The sequence below is a fragment of the Ranitomeya imitator genome, chromosome 9, assembly GCF_032444005.1.
Source record: "Ranitomeya imitator isolate aRanImi1 chromosome 9, aRanImi1.pri, whole genome shotgun sequence".
NCBI lineage: Eukaryota > Metazoa > Chordata > Amphibia > Anura > Dendrobatidae > Ranitomeya > Ranitomeya imitator.
This window is the reverse complement of record NC_091290.1, coordinates 54200553-54219330: the sequence shown is the minus strand read 5'-3', so window position 1 is coordinate 54219330 and position 18778 is coordinate 54200553. Positions and strand designations below refer to the sequence as shown.

The 18778-nt window shown below is 44.2% G+C and overlaps 1 protein-coding gene across 1 annotated transcript in view; it reads left to right on the top strand.

Moving 5' to 3' along the window:
• Window positions 1-911: 911 nt before the first annotated feature.
• The window catches only part of LOC138649014 (uncharacterized), a 51072-nt gene continuing 33205 nt past the window's right edge, over window positions 912-18778 (top strand). Inside the window, exon 1 of the mRNA XM_069739092.1 lies at window positions 912-1016. Within this exon, the coding sequence (XP_069595193.1) occupies window positions 989-1016 (28 nt within the window). The 5' untranslated portion in view covers window positions 912-988. The remainder of the gene's footprint in view (window positions 1017-18778) is intronic.

Genomic DNA, 18778 nt, shown 5'->3' with positions numbered 1-18778 from the left:
GTGCAGAAGCCCACGCCAGTTTTTTCCGCGATTTAACGCTTTATTTTAACAGCTAGAGCCACCAAATTTTGCACACAGACATTTCTAACATTAGTAGTGAGGAATATGTAAAAAATAAGGGATATGAAATGGTTTACTGTATGTGAACCATGTCTCATATCCTGTCGGGTTTGGTTAGGAGTTAGCAAAAGCCGGCAATTGAATTACCGGCTTTTAAGCTATCTGGCGCTGTATTAAATATAAATATGTGTCTCAATGACATATATATATATATATATATATATATATATATATATATATATATACAGTATATGCCTATTCTATGTGTAGACTTGTAGACATTTATTCTATCTATTCTATTCTAACCTGTCAGTGTGATTTTACTGTACACCGCACTGAATTACGGCTTTTCTATAGAACGCCGGTGCGTATTTCTCACAAGTCACACTGATGGTCCGTGTGAAATCGGAATTTTTCTTGCCCCCATAGACTTTCATTGGTGGAATTTTTGTGCAATGCACTGACAAACGCAGCATGCTGCGATCTTCTACGCCCGTAAAATATGGCTGCGAAATATACGGCAGAAAGGAGCTGCCCCATAGAGAATTATTGGTCCACGTGCAATGCGTAGTTTTTGCACCTCTCATACGTCCGTAAAACTCTGTAGTGTGACCCCGGCCTTATACTACCCCCCATGGACATTAGTTATTGCCCCAGAATTCCTCTGCACTCACTCAGAAATACATATCTCATCCTCCCTTCTGTGAGCACAGCATTCAGGGATCTTCTGCACAGGCGCCGGCGACTTCTGCTCTAGTGACCTCCGGTGTGTGTGCTGATAAGGTGCTCTCCCCACTTCCTGCCTGCATAGTCATCGCCATGTACATATGGTTCCTAGTGATGACTGTTCAGGGAGGAACTGTGGAGAGCATCTTATCGTCACGCTCGACGGATGTCACAGTGACTCGCCTGCACAGAAGATTCCTGAATGCAGCGCCCACAGAAGGGAGGAAGAGGTAAAGATTGTGAAGGATGCCCAGGATCCTGTTGCCATAACTGATGCTGATGGGAAGGGGGTAGTATTACAATGAAAACAGGAAGCAGGGATTTCTTCCAGCACGGCACGTCCTGAAGCCTGGAAGAAATCATTAGCATAAAGAAAGAATATAAGATTTCTCACCAACAAGAACATTAATATGAGGCATACAGGTAGGACTAGTCTAAGGTCGGGGTCACACTTGTGAGTGCAATGCGAGAAACTCGCTTCAATACCCGGCACTGCCGCCAGCACTTGGGACCGGAGAGCTGCACAGTCCGGTCCTGAGTGCCGGCGGCAGTGTTGGGTATTGATGCGAGAGACTCGCGCGAGTTTCTCACATTGCACTCGCAAGTATGACCCCGGCCTAACATTTTATTACCTGTATGCCCATATTAATAGGTCATTTACATCTCAGGGGATTCCCTATAAAAGGAAACCTGTTTCCTGACTTACTGTATGTTGCAAAAACCACAGGCAGCATAAATCGTAACCTTGCTGCACAATCACAGCCGGTCATACTCATCTCTGAAATGCTCTTTACATATGGCGATGAGGCTGTTTTGACACAAAGGCCTCGCTCACACAAACATATAACGCTGCTAAGTTCTACGTGAGAAAACATGGCATAGCAGTCGGCCCAGTGATGTACTATGGAGCAGCTCCGATCTGCAATTATTTCTCATGCTGATTCAGCACAAGAAAACAAGAATCAGATCACAGTCACTCATACATCAGACTGCACTGCAGAAACATCAGGCTGCACTCCGATGTCACCCGGGTGCAGTTCAATAACCGTAGACAGAGACAATGGAGGAGATACAGACATTACTTTCTGTCTCCTTCACACCTGTGCTGTGATTCTCTGATGCGAGACGATCGGACCATAGAGCACTGACACTCGGATCACACTCGCAGCTGAGCTGGAGCCGAGTGTTGCATCCAATGCTGTGCGTTCTCAATGTACAATGTAAAAAATTCATACAAAAAAAGAAAAAATACAAGAAGTACACTGGAAGGTTGGAAGTTTGGGTCGGGAGACTCAATCAGGCTAGGGATAGAGGTCTATATACAGATCATAAAATATGCTCATGTGAACCCGGCCTTATGTGGAGACTTATAGTTTAATAAACATCAACTCTTTACAAACATTTGACTCCAACATTCCAGAAAAGCAATAAAAAAAATAATTTAAAAATTTGTACAGCAGAACAATAGATATAATAATAGATACATTTGGAGCGCCCCCAAGGTCTAGGGGGTACTCGGTACCGGGTCCATCGGTTCTCAGGGGGATGTCACGGTTGCTGACACGGTCCGTGGCCCTTGGGACGTCCAAATTAAAGGGAAAGGTCTTTAAAGGGATAATGTTCGTGACCCCACCTGTGGTATTCGGTCAGGGTGACCGACGCTGCTTTAAGGGGTCCGCTGGAGTGATGTTATGGCAGCTAGATGGTATACCTTCCCACAGGTGAAGTGTGTCCCCAGGGCTTCCTGGTGTGTAGATGATGGATGGTGTGAGGCACAGTGAAGAACGAGGACACAAGGTTGCAGTCTCTTTACCTTTTACTGAAGGCTTCAGCATCCACAGTCCAGAGCACCAGATCACAGGGCAGGCAGAGTCCGGCCGTTTTGGAGGCAAATAAAGAGTCCCCTTATCCAGGTGGAAATCAGTAGCCTTCCTCTAGCGCCTTGGTGTTGTAGTACCTTACTGCTGAGCCTCTCATAAGGTCCTCACAGATGTAGTAGATGTTATCGATGTTATCTCTCTCTCTGTCCCCCAGATGGATAGGACAAACCCGTATGACCGGTGGCTTGAGGCTTTTTACAGGGACTCTATCATGCCCCGGCCTCTCGTGGGTGCCACCTTGCCTCCTGGGTTTAGGGGCGGATCAGTAACTTGCAATTAGCTGTCCTGCCGGTCTCTGGAGCAAGGCATAAAGGACTGTTGCTCCCTCGGTGTTCCGGCTACCAGGATCCTGCGCCTCAGAAGGAGGCAGCCTGTGCAGGGCAGAACTCCTTCTGGTATCCACTCCTTTGCTATGACTTCTTCTCACTCTCTACAATACAATTCTCTTTTCGTGTCCTTTCTTAAGAACTTCCGCACTTAGGGCAGGCGCAGCCTTGTGATCCTGTGTCTAGGCCTCTGACAGGCTCCCACCCCTGTCAGGGACCAACTACCTGAGCAAAGCTCAGCCAGCAACTGCATAACTTCCTCTCCAGGCCACCAGTTTTACCTAAGTGTGAAGAGTGCCCTAATAAATAGGAGCATAGCTCCCCCTGGTGGACTGGAGTATGAAATGTGTTGTATGTTTGTGGTACCTGGTAAAGAGATCTCCTTTATTGCCTCACTCATAGAGGAAAATGACATTACTGCAACAACCAGGACCCTGGGGCGCTGCACATTCTACCCATGCACCGGTTTTTAGGAAGCAACTGAGTCACCCTGCCAGGGCCGTGGGGTACTCAGTACCAGGTCCGGTGTTTCACAGGAGGATGTGTTATGATCTGGTGATTAAGGAGCGACATGTGACTAGCTCTGAGCAGGTGGTAGCTATACTGACCACAGTCCCTAAGCTCAACACAACACTAGAAGTAGCCGTGGGATGCTCCTAACTCTGCCTAGGCACCTCGTCACAGCCTAAGAGCTAACTACCCCTAAAGACAGAAGCAGGAAAACTATCTTGCCTCAGAGAAAATCCCCAAAGGATAGATAGCCCCCCACATGTAATGACTGTGAGAGGAGAAGGAAATGACATACGTAGTATGAAACAAGATTTAGCACAGGAGGCCACTTCTAGCTAGATAGAAAAAGTACAGAAAAGAGCACTGTGCGGTCAGTAAAAAAAACTAGAAAAAGTCCACCACAGAGAAATGCAAAAAGTCTCCACACCTAACTAAAGGTGTGGAGGGCAAACTCTGCTGCCCAGAGTTTCCAGCTAGCTGAATAGATCCATATTGATAAGCTGAACAAAAGAGCAAAAACAACAAAATGCTGATCAACAAAGTCCACAACAAGTGAACTGCAAAAAGACAAGCAAGGACTTAGTTTTGCAGAGCTGGTCAGAGTGTCAGGAAATCCAAAGAGCAATGACTCCAGGCAGGAACAATTGACAACTGGCATTGAATGAGAGATAAGGCCAGACTAATATAGCTGAGCCAAGAAGACGATCAGTGAAAACAGCTTCAGAAGCTAAATCCAAGAAGCAGCCATACCACTCAAAACCACAGGAGGGAGCCCAAGAGCAGAACTCACAAAAATGCTACTTACAACCACCGGAGGGAGCCCAAGAGCGGAATTCACAACAGGGATGTCACCGTGGTGACCCAGTCCGTGGCCCTGGGCGCCCATGTAAAAGGGGAAAGGTCTTTAAAAGGAATAAAGTTTATGTTCGTGATGCCACCTGTGGTATTCGGTCAGTGGGGACCGACGTTGCTTTAAGGGGTCATCTGGGGTTATGTTATGGCAGCTAGATGGTATAACTTCCCACAGGTGAAGTATGTCCCCACGGCTCCCGGTGTGTAGATGGAAGATGGTGATTCGCGCAGTAAAGAACGAGGATACAGGTTTGCAGTCTCTTTACCTTGTTTACTGAAGATCTCAGGCAGCCACAGTCCAAGGCACCAGATCACAGGGCAGGCAGGGTCCAGCTGGCTTGGAGGCAAGTTAGGAGTTCCCTTTTCCAGGTAGAAATCAAAGCCTTCCTCTAGCGCCGTGGTGTTGTAGTCACTTACTGCCTATGGCTTCAGATAAGATCCTCACAGATGTTCTCTCTCTCTCTGTCCCCCGTATAAGATAGGACATAACCCGTATGACTGGTGACTTGAGTCTGTTTATAGGGACTCTAGCATGCCCGGGGCGATAAAGGTGTCACTGTGTCTCCTGGGTATTAAGGTGGACAGGTAACTTGAAGTTCAGCTGTCCCGCTGGTCTCTGATGTAAGTCATAGAGGGCCTTACAACCTAGGTGTTCCGGCTACCGGTCTCTGCGCCTCAGAAGGAGGCAGCCTGCTCGTGGCTGGTCTCCCGCTGGTATCCTCTCCAGTGCTTTGCTCTCCTACACGCTCACTGCAATGTATTCGGCTTTCTGTATGTCTCTTTTCAGAAGCTGCAGCACTGTGGCTACATAGCTCCGTAAACACTCTTCTGCTCAGACTGCTCCAGTCTGTGTCCTGGCAAGAACTGACTAACTTTTCCTACAAACTACCATATATAAGGGGAGTCACCTAGTAAATAGGATCAAAAGCTCCCCCCGGGTGGCCTGGAGTGTGAATGAATGTGTTGCATGCTTGTGTTTACCTGGTGAGATTTATCCCTTCTTCCCTCCAAACGTAACATCACTCTCCCCGTGAGGAAAGCAATGCTACTGTGACGACCAGGACCCTGGGGTGCCACACTACATATGGAGGGAAATAATTCTTATATCATTTATAAATCCGGTACTTAAAAGACATACTTTGGTGAACCCTAAGGGCATGGTGGGTATGCTTTGGAACCCTGCCTCAAAAAAGTGCCAATAAAATCAGCATATGTACAATGTCTTAACGACTTGCTGTTCATGTGTTCCAACTTTTTTACCTACATTTAACCACTTCAGGCATCAAAAAACGGGAAGGGGCTACTAGAAATGATCTTCTGTGTATTTTGTGTAGGCAATTAAGGCTGGAGTCACACTAGTATGTGCCATCGGATGCGATATGGTAATGACCCTCAGCTCCTGCTCTGCTGCGAGTGTGATCCGAGTGTTAGTGCCCTGTGCTCCGAGCCTCTCGCATCAGAAAATCACAGCACAACTGCGGAGGAGACGGAGAAAGTAATTTCTCTATCTCCTCCATGGCCTGACTTGCAGTATATTGGACTGCACTGGAATAATATCTGAGTGCAGTCCAATGTTTCACTCGCACCTATAGACTTGTGTGTGTGCGAATAAGCCGAATCTCACGGCCAATCGCATTGCACTGCTATTGTTCTCTCATGCTGAATCGTCATGAGAAAATAATCGTAAATGTGATCTGCCCATAGAACAACACTGGGCTGAGTGCTATGTGATGTTTTATCGCATAGCACTTGGCCGTTTTATAAGGTAGTGTGACGCCACCCTTAAACAAAAAAAAACGTGGCGATAAAGCAGTCTAAAAAATTACCAAAAATAGGCCGAAGAAGATATAAGAAGATATACTTTTATACTGTACTCTGTGTCTATATATATATATATATATATATATATATATATATACAGTATATATATACATACAGTACAGACCAAAAGCTTGGACACACCTTCTCATTTAAAGATTTTTCTGTATTTTCATGACTATGAAAATTGTACATTCACACTGAAGGCATCAAAACTATGAATTAACACATGTGGAATTATATACTTAACAAAAAAGTGTGAAACAACTGAAATTATGTCTTATATTCTAGGCTGGTTTGGGGTGAGTTGAAGGCAAAAGGGCCAACAAGTGCTAAGCATCTCTGGGAACTCTTTCAAGACTGTTGGAAGACCATTCCCGGTGACTACCTCTTGAAGCTCATCAAGAGAATGCCAAGAGTGTGCAAAGCTGTCATCAAAGCAAAAGGTGGCTACTTTGAAGGACCTAGAATATAAGACATATTTTCAGTTGTTTCACACTTTTTTGTTAAGTATATAATTCCACAAGTGTTAATTCATAGTTTTGATGCCTTCAGTGTGAATGTACAATTTTCATAGTCATGAAAATACAGAAAAATCTTGAAATGAGAAGGTGTGTCCAAACTTTTGGTCTGTACTGTGTATATATATATATATATATAATATGTGAGTGTATGTATGTGTATATACAGTATATACATACATAATAATTAGTGTGCTTCATTATTTAAATTTTTGTTAACCATTTGGAAGCATCATGTCTGTAAGATTCTTACTTTTTTTTCTCTTAGGCTAAATTCACAAGATTTTCATCTAGTTTCCTAGGCTAAAGAATTGCAATGTATCCATTAAAATCAGATGCTATATGGTTTATCCAAATGAAACATGAGTTCTTTCTGTTGCTCACCTATAGACTTCAATGGGCCATTGTCACTCAGAAAAGACTAGTGCATGCTGCAATTTTGTTCATGCAAACATTCAGCCCATGTAAAAAATGGTCACCCAAACACCCTGGTCAGTTTTTGTAAAATATATTTTTGTAAACATAGCCTTAAAATAAAACTTCTTACTACTAACACGGTACTGGACCCTCTTTTGCATTTTAAATAATAACAACTAGATGACAGTGCAGGACTTCTTAGACTGTAGCTTCGGTCTCAATGATGTTGGGCAACAAACTGTATACATTCTTTTTATGTTAAAAGACAGACATATTCTCGAAGTAATACCTTTATTGATTTATTTTTATAAAGTGTTTACATAATTTTGTAGATAACGAAATATAATTTTTTTTATTCTGCATCTGGACAATCAGCAAAAATACATGGGAAAAATGCACGGCTACTGTCTTAAAGGAATCTGTCACCACATTTTATGTATGAAACCTATTATTATGGCAATACAGGTTATAGAGTGCGGAAAATAGTCCTATCTGTATGTCTTTTATCCCTTTATATTAAAGAGTTCTTCCAGGTTATAGGGTGGATGTTGCCTCCTGACTTCATTAGCCTAGCTATTGCCTCCCATCAGTGTCCCTGTGACGTCTGGTTGTTGTCCAGAAATCCCGCGCCTGCATCCTGCAATTGCCAACGTTCCGCTTTAGAAGTACGCCCGTATTTGGGCATTGGCTCCGTGTTGCTTCTGCGTGGCAGAGATCACTGGAGCAGTAGTAGCAGTGATGGGGCATTTTTAAATAGACCTTTATCCTACCTGACCATATAACTCTAGGCTTTTAGCCCAGGAGAGGCGTCATTTTAGGTTTAAGGTCCCAAACCAAGGGGTATGCCTTATCGCTGGCCGTTGGGCTCAGTCAAATTTGCAAATTTGTGCGCTAAGTGCCTGAATTTTTAAACATATTTTCTACAGCAGTAATGCAATTCCAATTTCCTATATTCAATGTTTACATTCTATAGTGTTTCAGAGTGCAGCTTTAATTTATTAGTTCTATAGAGTGGCTCTCTTAGCTTGCATCAGTTGGCATTGTCTGTTTGGGAGTGCAGGTAGTTTTTTGATTGCTGAAAGGGGCTAATGATGTCACATTCAGGGCCACTAGATGCTGAATTAATGGAAAAAGATATTGCCTTATCTATTATTATTATTATTTATTTATATAGCACCATTGATTCCATGGTGCTGTACATGAGAAGGGGTTACATACATATTACAGATATCACTGACAGTAAACAAACTAACAATGACAGACTGATACAGAGGGGCGAGGACCCTGCCCTTGCGGGCTTACATTCTACAGGATGGTGGGGAAGGAGACAGTAGGTCGAGGGTTACAGGAGCTCCGGTGTTGGTGAGGCTGTATCTCTGGTAGTGATGAGCAGGAAGTGGGGTCAGTGCAGGCTGTAGGCTTTCCTGAAGAGATGGGTTTTCAGGTTCCATCTGAACGATTCGCGGGTGGTGGATAATCGGAAGTGTTGGGGCAAAGAATTCCAGAGGATGGGGGATATTTGGGAGAAGTCTTGGAGGCGGTTGGGTGAGGAGCGAATAAGTGTGTAAGAGAGATGGAGGTCTTGGGAGGACCGGAGATTACGTGAGGGAAGATATCGGGAGATTAGTTTAGAGATATATGGAGGAGACAGGTTATGGATGGCTTTGTAGGGCAGTATTAGTAATTTGAACTGGATATGCTGAGGGAATGGGAGCCAGTGAAGAGATTTGCAGAGGGGGGAAGCGGAGGAGTAGCAAGGAGAGAGATGAATTAGTCTGGCCGCAGAGTAAAGAATGGACTGGAGAGGTGCAAGGGTGTTACCAGGGAGGCCAGAGAAAAGGATATTGCAGTAGTCAAGGCGGGAGATGATGAGGGCATGCACAAGCATTTTAGTAGATTGACGGTTGAGGAAAGGAAAGATTCTGGAGATATTTTTTAGCTGGAGGCGACAGGAGGTGGAAAGACCTTGGATGTACAGTTTGAAGAATAGGGCAGAGTCAAGGGTTACTCCGAGGCAGCGGACTTCCAGTACGGGGGAAAGCGTGAAATCTATGAAAGCTACTAAGCAATGAAATTAACTATGTGGCTATTAAAGAAAGTTACAACCATAGACATTTATGGCCTTTCTGTCTGATCAGTCAGATATGCCTCATAAATGGCTGAATGATCACTGATCTTTACCAAGCAACATCTTGACAGTGAAAGATGGGAAAACTGAGGTTTGATTATGGAAGAATAGTAATTGATTTATGTATGGTCAGCTCAGTTCTTATTTCTACCTCTTTGATCAGGGTAAATACTGTAGAGACAAAAGTATTTAAGGAGTGAAAAAGTATTCTAGGAGTATCCATCGATTTTTCAGGCTAACATGATACCACAATATAATTTTTTATTGTACATCAAAGCTCTTTGATCAGTAAATAGTACATATTTTGGGGGGGGGGGGGGGGAATTGTCGCTAAAACATGTATTTTCCTCATTGACTCATTAATGAAGTTGCCCGGGACTTTTATTATTTTTGTTAACTACCTAGCTGTTCTGCGCAGGGACAATCTCTGCAGTTCAGCCTGTGATTTCTTTTCACCATCAACCAGCAGCGCCTTCTCTGTCTTATCACTGCAGGCATAATTCTGATTAATAACCAGCTCCCCATGACTAGGCAGCGGGGAACCAGATGTCAATCAGCATGACATCGGCAGTGGTGCCCCGTTGACAGAGCAGAATGGAAGAGAAGAAGATGGAAGTAGGATAATTGCTGGCAGGAGTCGTCAATGACCGCTCTGTGCCGGCAGAGAATGTTCCGGGCAGAACAGGTAGGTAGCGAGCAACTTTCTGCCTGTTAGTTCTTCTTAATCCCATACACAAGAATAATGAAAGTCCCTGATTACGTCTACATCATCAGCAATCTGTAATATATTACACTATTATACATTGGTGATATTCAGAGAATTTCTCATTCGTAAACTAGACCTTAAAGGGTGCAAGATTTTTTACATATTGCACGACTCATTAAAGGGTTGATTGTGACTTGTAGGATCGCTACTTCCAACAGTTGGCGCTATAGAGTTTAAGTCCTCTTTTTCTCTGAAGAGGCAATTTGCATATTAGAGTTTTGCAATTTTTCTATTTTATCATTTTCAAACATCCACTGAATTGTAATATAAAAATTGGTGGTAAATATTGACAGCACTTAACATTATAATACTTGGAATTGTTTTGATTGTGAATTGTAATAGCTTAAAGGGAACCTGTCACCCCCAAAATCTATGGTGAGGTAAGCTCACTGTCATCAGGGGCTTATCTACAGCATTCTTTAATGCTGTAGATAAGCCCCCGATGTATCCTGAAAGATGAGAAAAAGAGGTTAGATTATACTCACACAGGGGCGGTCCTGCTTCGATGGGTGTCTCAGGTCCGGAACAGAGCCTCCCATCTTCATTCCATGACGTCCTCTTCTGGTCTTCATGCCGCGGCTCCGGCGCAGGCGTACTTTGTCTGCCTTGTTGAGGGCAGAGCAAAGTACTGCAGTGCGAAGGCGACGGAAAGGTCAGAGAGGTCCAGCACCTGTGCACTGCAGTACTTTGCTCTGCCCTCATCAGGGCAGACAAAGTACGCCTGCACCGGAGCCGCGGCATGAAGACCAGAAGAGGACGTCATGGAATGAAGATGGGAGGCGCCGGAGCGGACCTGAGACACCCATTTCACCGGACCGCAGCAGGACCGCCCCTGGGTGAGTATAATCTAACGTTTTTTTCTCCTCTTTCAGGTAACATCGGGGGCTTATCTACAGCATTACAGAATGCTATAGATAAGCCCCTGATGATGGTGAGCTTACCTCACCATCGATTTTGGGGGTGACAGGTTCCCTTTAAGGTGCACACCAACCCATCACTTACTCGGTTCTGATACTGCACAGGTCCCTGCTTGCCTCAGCTCACTGTTGCGTCACGCCATGCAGGAAATGTCACTAGTGGATCACAGACGCAGAGTCTGATCAGAGTGTGATTTGCATAATTGGCCAGATTCCCTTATAAAAAAAGGCCCTTTGCAGCCCAATATCTCATTATAATGAACTATTCCACCTTTTTTTGACATGGCAGTGGGCCCCTTACCTCCTGGGCCCCTGTGTGGCTACACAGCTTGCACTAATTATATGCCTGCGCCTGCTCACCCGCTAGGCCAGCATCGTTTTAGTGAAGTTGACGCCGTTTCTCCCAGCGATGACAAGACAAGGTTATATTACGTGACCACTGCAGCAAGTCAGCCATCCCTGATTGGCTGCAGCATTCACATTTCTGCCTGATGGAAATGTGAAGGCTGCAACGCATTAGCAAATGCTGATGGGTTGCAGCACTCACATGACATAACAATGCCACCTGACCACGAGGAGATCAGTTGCTGACATTGCTGGAAAGGTGCCAGTTAATATGTGTTACTTTGTATCTTACCAGGGGCAATATAGCATTTAAAGGGAACCTGTCACCTGAATTTGGCGGGACTGGTTTTGGGTCATATGGACGGAGTTTTCAGGTGTTTGATTCACCCTTTCTTTACCCGCTGGCTGCATGCTGGCCGAAATATTGGATTGAAGTTCATTCTCTGTCCTCCATAGTACACGCCTGCGCAAGGTAAGAATACTTTGCGCAGGTGTGTACTACGGAGGACAGAGAATGAACTTCAATCCAATATTGCAGCCAGCATGCAGCCAGCGGGTAAAGAAAGGGTGAATCAAACACCCGAAAACCCCGCCCATATGACCCAAAACCAGTCCCGCCAAATTCAGGTGACAGGTTCCCTTTAAGTAGAGTCTTCAAATACTGGACCATCCTTTTAAACTGCAACTAAACTTTGTTGTAGCTACTGTTTAGGAGTCTTTCGCTTAAAGGAAGAGGCAAAAGTGATGAGCATATCCCTTGGGGCCCGATTCAGAAAAGTGTTCATGCCATAATTCTGGCATAAAAGCTTTGGTAAGTCACAAAATGTAGATTTGCTAAATTCTTTCCACTTTTGGCTGTTATGCCGGTTTCTTCCAGTTCCGCCAAAATTGACAGAACAGGAGCGCGAGTGGACGTGACGCCAAAGCTCATCTAATTCATGACAAACTGTGGCATTCTGTATACCACAAGTCTTACTACAGTCTGTGACTGGAGTTAGACCTTGTGAGTAGTGCGCGGAGTCGCACATCACTCATCAGATGCTCCAAATTCTTAAGAGGCGATCCCCTCTGCAGGAATCAGGAGAGTCTGACTCCAGCACACCCACTCATCAAGACTGACATGAACAACACTACCCTTGATGAATAGGGCCCTAAATTTATATACATAAGTGCTTAATTATGTGAACCAACAAACCAATGTTTTTTTTAAAATTATTTGTATTATCAGGTTAGGTTCTTTGTGTCTTCTTTCCGACTTCATACTTCAACTGAAAAAGTTTAGTTATCACTTAGAGTTCAAAAGTCTTGAGCAATGGTTTTGTGAGTGAATGGGCAGATCATAAATACCAGGCATGGGCCCATGGGCAAGAGTGGCACTGCTTCTGAATAAAACTTGTACAACCCATTTACATTAGGTAACTGTTAAGCCACATGTTATTTATGTGAGGTTGAATTGGGGAGAACTACGGTAAGTAGAACCAAGAGAAAAATACTAACAGAGTCCTACATATAGCATAGATTATGTGCAAATCCAGCTGGAAATGCATATGAGCTGCTTCGGTTGGCTTCAGACAGATATCTAGAGGGCTCCATTTTTCTCATTTCACCTCCTCCACCATTTGAAATGCAGATGTAATTAGGGGAGCATTTGCTATCTTGCAAATTTTGAGATCCCATGTAGTCATCTAATTAACAACAGTCAGCAATATCTTGGAGAAAGGACTTTTGATTGTGTTACACTGACAATAGAAATGTCTGGTGATTCTAATACCTTTCCAGATAGTATACTGCTACAGATGGATCTGGATAAGTTGGAAACTTGGGCTGAAAGGTGGCAGATGCGATTTAACAATGATAAATGTAAGGCCACTTTCACACATCAGGTTTTTGGATTCAGGCACAATCCGGCAAATTTGCTAAAAAACGGATCCGCTGTAAATAGTGAAAAAGCAGATGCAAACTGATGCACCGGATCCGTTTTTTAGCCGGATCCGACTCTATGTACTGCACATGGTTTTTGAGGAGAGAGAGAGAGAGAGAGAGAGAGATATTTCTCCATGCCAGAATCAAAAACAAAGGTTCTGGGCATGCTCAGAGTGTTAAAAACGGATTCGGTCGCCGGAAATGTTCTTTCACACATCAGTTCCATGCGTTTATTGCCGGAAACGCCCCTTCAGGCTTTTTCGCCGGACACAAAAAACGTTGCAGGAGACGTTTTTTGAATCCGGCAAAAAAGCCTGAAGGGACGGATCCGACACAAAACGGATGAAACGGATGTCCTTCAGGCACAATCCGGCAGTAATACAACTCTATGGGGAAAAAACGGATCAGGCATCAGAAAAAAACTGATCCAGATTGTGCCTGAAACTGCCAGATTGTGCCTGAAACCAAAAACCTGATGTGTGAAAGCAGCCTAAGGTTATACACATGGGAAGAAGGAATCAATATCACCATTACAAACTGAACGGGAAACCACTGGGTAAATCTGACATGGAGAAGGACTTGGGGACCCTAGTTAATGATAAACTTACCTGGAGCAGCCAGTGCCAAGCAGCGGCGGCCAAGGCAAACAGGATCATGGGGTGCATTAAAAGAGGTCTGGATACACATGATGAGAGCATTATACTGCCTCTGTACAAATCCCTGGTTAGACCGCACATGGAGTACTGTGTACAGTTTTGGGCACTGGTGCTCAGGAAGGATATAATGGAACTAGAGAGAGTACAAAGAAGGGCAACAAAATTAATAAAGGGGATGGGGGAACTGCAATACCCAGAGAGAATAGCAAAATTAGGATTATTTAGTCTAGAAAAAAGAGGGGCGATCTAATAACCATGTATCTATATATATAATTGCCTAAGGGTTTTTCCGTCTGTCTGTCTTTCTGTCTGTCTGTCTTTCTGTCTGTCTGTCTGTCTGTCCTGGAAATCCCGTGTCTCTGATTGGTGGCCTCGACCAATCAGCAACGGGCACAGCATCGACGTAGAAATCCCGCGCCTCTGATTGGTCGAGGCCGCCAGGCCTCGACCAATCAGCGACGGGCACAGCGACAATGATGTCATAAAGGACGTAGACATCCCGCGTCTCTGATTGGTCGAGGCCGCCAGGCCTCGACCAATCAGCAACGGGCACAGCGACGATGATGTCATAAAGGACATAGAAATCCCACGTTTCTGATTCAGCAACGGGCACAGTATCGATGTAGATGTCATAATGGTTGCCATGGCGACGATGATGTCATAAAGGTCGACCAATCAGCGACGGGCACAATCTGCCGAGAATTCTGGAATCATCATTGTCCATATACTACGGGGACATGCATATTCTAGAATACCCGATGCGTTAGAATCGGGCCACAATCTAGTAAGTATATAAGGGGACAATACAAATATCTCACTGAGGATCTGTTTATACCAAGGAAGGTGACGGGCACAAGGGGGCATTCTCTGCGACTGGAGGAGAGAAGGTTTTTCCACCAACATAGAAGAGGATTCTTTACTGTTAGGGCAGTGAGAATCTGGAATTACTTGCCTGAGGAGGTGGTGATGGCGAACTCAGTCGAGGGGTTCAAGAGAGGCCTGATGTCTTCCTGGAGTGTAACAATATTGTATCTTACAGTAATTAGGTTCTTTAGAAGGACGTAGATCTGGGGATTTATTATGATGGAATATAGGCTGAACTGGATGGACAAATGTCTTTTTTCAGCCTTGCTAAGACTACTTTCACACTTCCGTTTTTTTTAATCCGTCACAATGTGCAACGCATCCAGTATTTCGACGGATCCGCTAGATGGTTCCGTCGAAAAACTGGATCCATTTTGTCCGTTTTTACCATCCGTTTCATCCGGTTTTTTGATTGATCCGTTTTCCATGCCTAAAAATGGGAGTCTCCCAAATGTGATTGGCTACTGGAAAATAGGGAAACCAATATATTGACTGGTTGGCTATCTTCAGGCTGGCAGAAGTCTTGCTGGCACATTTGGGGGTGACACCCCAGGCCAGGTTTAGATAGATTTGGGGCCTGTCTGGCCAATTGGCTACAAATTCCTGATTCTGCCAAATCAGTGTAAAAAAAAACGGATTCCAGTGCTGGATTCAGTCATTCGGCGTGTCACGACGGATCCTGCGTCCATAGGCTTCCATTCTAGTCAATGATGTATGCCGCATCACGACACGTTTTCCCGACGCAGACAAAAAAACGTTACATTTAATGTTTTTTCCAGACGATGGTCCGCCAAAACACGATGGTTCCGTCGCACAACGGACGCGACGTGTGGCCATCCATCGCGATCCGTCGCTAATACAAGTCTATGGGAAAAAAACGGATCCTGTGGGCACATTTGCAGGATCCGTTTTTTTCCCAAAACGACGCATTGCAACGGATATGAAAAGACGGAAGCGTGAAAGAGGCTATGTTACTATGTTACCAAATCAAGGGTCAGTGAAAATGTTCATCCTAGATAGAAACATAAAAGTCAATGTACTGTATGTAAATGTGATGCCATCCCCTATCTAGCCCCCATAGACCTCAGATGGCTGTCTGCCAAACAATGGCTCAGCCAGCAGCTATCTTGACCGATTCTACCATACATGGAAACACTTGCTCTGATGAGCGTTCAGGTGTTCTTTAAGAGACAGCCACTGCTAGACATCTCTTGTGGCGGCTTATCTAAGGAAGAACAAAAGGATCAGCAGTCCGAAATTGCACATGCAAGAAACCTAGGCCCATCCCCCCCACACACACACACAAAATCATCTGTCTGGGAAACCCATACACATTAGAATATTGACCAAACCCGTCTATATCTGTGGGATCGGCTGACGTTAGTTTAATGTGTATGAGGGACTTCAGATTTCTAAGGGCCCCCACGCACATTAGACTAATACTACATGAGTAAAATTCCCAACCAGATACTTGGTATATTACTACAGGAATATGTTAAAAAGGGTCAATAGTAAACATACTAATTAAAAAGTTTTCACCCATCTAGTATGGACATATGATGTTCTCAGTTAGTTGGGTGATAATCAAAGAACCGTCGCCATCAATCCACGGGAGGAGCATAAGAAAACAGTACTGGGAGGGGGACTTATTCCTGCAGAAACCGGTATAGTCACCAACCCCTCATCCATCCATCTCCATGTAAAATGAAATTCCTGACGCGTTTCCTCTGTAATGATTCATCAGGGGAATCTGTTGAGCTACATGGGTTATCTTATGAAAAGAATCACCGAAGTGTTGGCTGTAAACCAGACCAGGTCATGGGTTCCATGCAGAAGTAGTGTGGCCTTAGTACACAAATCTATATATATAATTAGATAAAATTTTATACTGGGTACGTTGTTTAATGATTAGATGCTGACTTTCTCTGTAAATAGCGAATCAAGAGTATAAGCCCTGCTTCAGTAGCAGAATGAGGGCCCCATTCCTTAATAGGGGCCTATTGGGGAGGTTCACCTGCTCCTCTAGGAGCTAGTCCAAACCTGCCATTGATTTCAGGGGCCTCACAACCCTTCCCCCATCAGATGACATCGGAGGAAATAAGGATCCGTCATGTCCGACTTTGGAATGCTGATCCTTTTGTTCGTGGTGAGATAAGCCTCCACTAGAGGCGTCTGAGTCTGTCATAGAGAACACAGGGATGGGGGGCTCAACGAAATGGAACTCCCTGTTGTATGGAAGAGTCGGGAGAAAATATTGATATCAAGTATTGACAGAACCATCATTGTGAATGGGGGGCTTAATGGAGTTATCCAGGATATATTATTTTTTTAAGAACAGGAAGCTAGTTGTTGACTACCTGCCTGTTCCTCCCAGCGTAGACTTCTGCCACACAGAGTGGTCACTGACCGCTCCTGCAGGCAATTCTGCGGTTTCCGCTGATGTCACACAGGAGCGGCTTCTCTGTATAACTTCTGAAAGCCAGTTGTCAGTCAGCATGACGTCAGCAGTCACTTCCCTCAACAGAGCCGAGCAGGAAAAAAATACCTGCTCTGTTGATGTGGAGCAGCTGAATAGGAGTGGTCGGTGACCGATCTGAGCCAGCGCCAGATAGTTAGCTACTACATGCCTGTTACTTGTTTGGCTCATTGTAAAAAAAACTAATAATTTAATACTGGATAATCTCTTTAAGTCAAAGACATAGAATTTACACAAGTAAGTACTTTTCATTGGGACTGGTGTCCCTGCGCTAGGTTGTTGACAGGTCTTCCACCAAATCTATGAAATGTAACATTACTTTATGTATGTGGGCAGATCTACAATAATTTCAATTCATGAGTATACGTGCTAAATTATGTTGACCTCCTGACCAATATTTTCTTCCTTTGTGTTGTCAGGTTTCTTGTTTTCCTCCCACTTTATTATTCAACTTTTCAGACATTGAGTGTTAATGAAATAACCTATTGTTAAATAAACCAACAATGACACCAGGGGTTAGTTACCATTGATGAAGACAGCATTGATGTCACCATTGACGTAACTAAATTGCTTTCTTTCAAGTAGTGAGTGATGAAGATAAACATATCTCACAACAAGGACTGAGATAACAACTAGTATACCACCCTACCCATGGACCATCTCAAGGACAAGTCTGAGAGGCTGAAAAAAAGTTGTAAGGGGTAACAAACTGATAGCCTGATGACCTATTCCTAGGACAAGACATCAGTATGAAATCAATATACATAGTGGAACACCACAGCTCCATACATTGCTTAGGGTACGTTCACATTAGCATCTTGCGGTTGTGCGTCGGGCGCACCCGTGGCAACGCATGCGTCATGCGCCCCTATATTTAACATGGGGGCGCATGGACATGCGTTTGCATGTGTTTTGTGATGCATGCGTCTTTTTTGCCGCAAGCGTCAGGGCGCAGAGGACGCAGCAAGTTGCATTTTTTTTGCATCCAAAATCCGGCCAAAAAAGCACGCATGCGTCACAAAACTATGTGTTTTGCATGCGTTCTGGTTTGCGTTGCCGACGCAGCACCGCACAATGCAAATGTGAACGTAGCCTTAGTAGACGCTGACTAGTACTGCAGTTTCCAGAGACAGCCACTGCCGGAGCAGATATGAATTTATTGAGGGAGGTAATGAGTGTCAGACCCCCACTGACCTTATATTGACAAATAAGTCATCGATATGATAGTCTTGGAAATTCCTTTTAAGGTGCCATATACCACCAGTCTGTCTTTAAATCTGCTGCCCAATTAATCCATCTCTTCCCATATCTCTTGGTTTCTCCCCTCTATAGATCCCTTCAAATTCCCCACAAATCTAGTTCTAACTACTAACACTGACCTACATGACTGTCCATAATATTTTCTTTCCATATATCTTCAAACTAGTTTTCTGATATCTTCCAACAACATAATCTCCAGTTCTCCTAAGACCTCCTTCTTTCCTCACCCAATCACCTTCAAGACGTTTGTCCAGTATCCCCAATCCTCTGGAATTCTGTGCCCCGACACATCCAATTATTCACCACATTTGGAACCTTCAGATAGAACTTCAA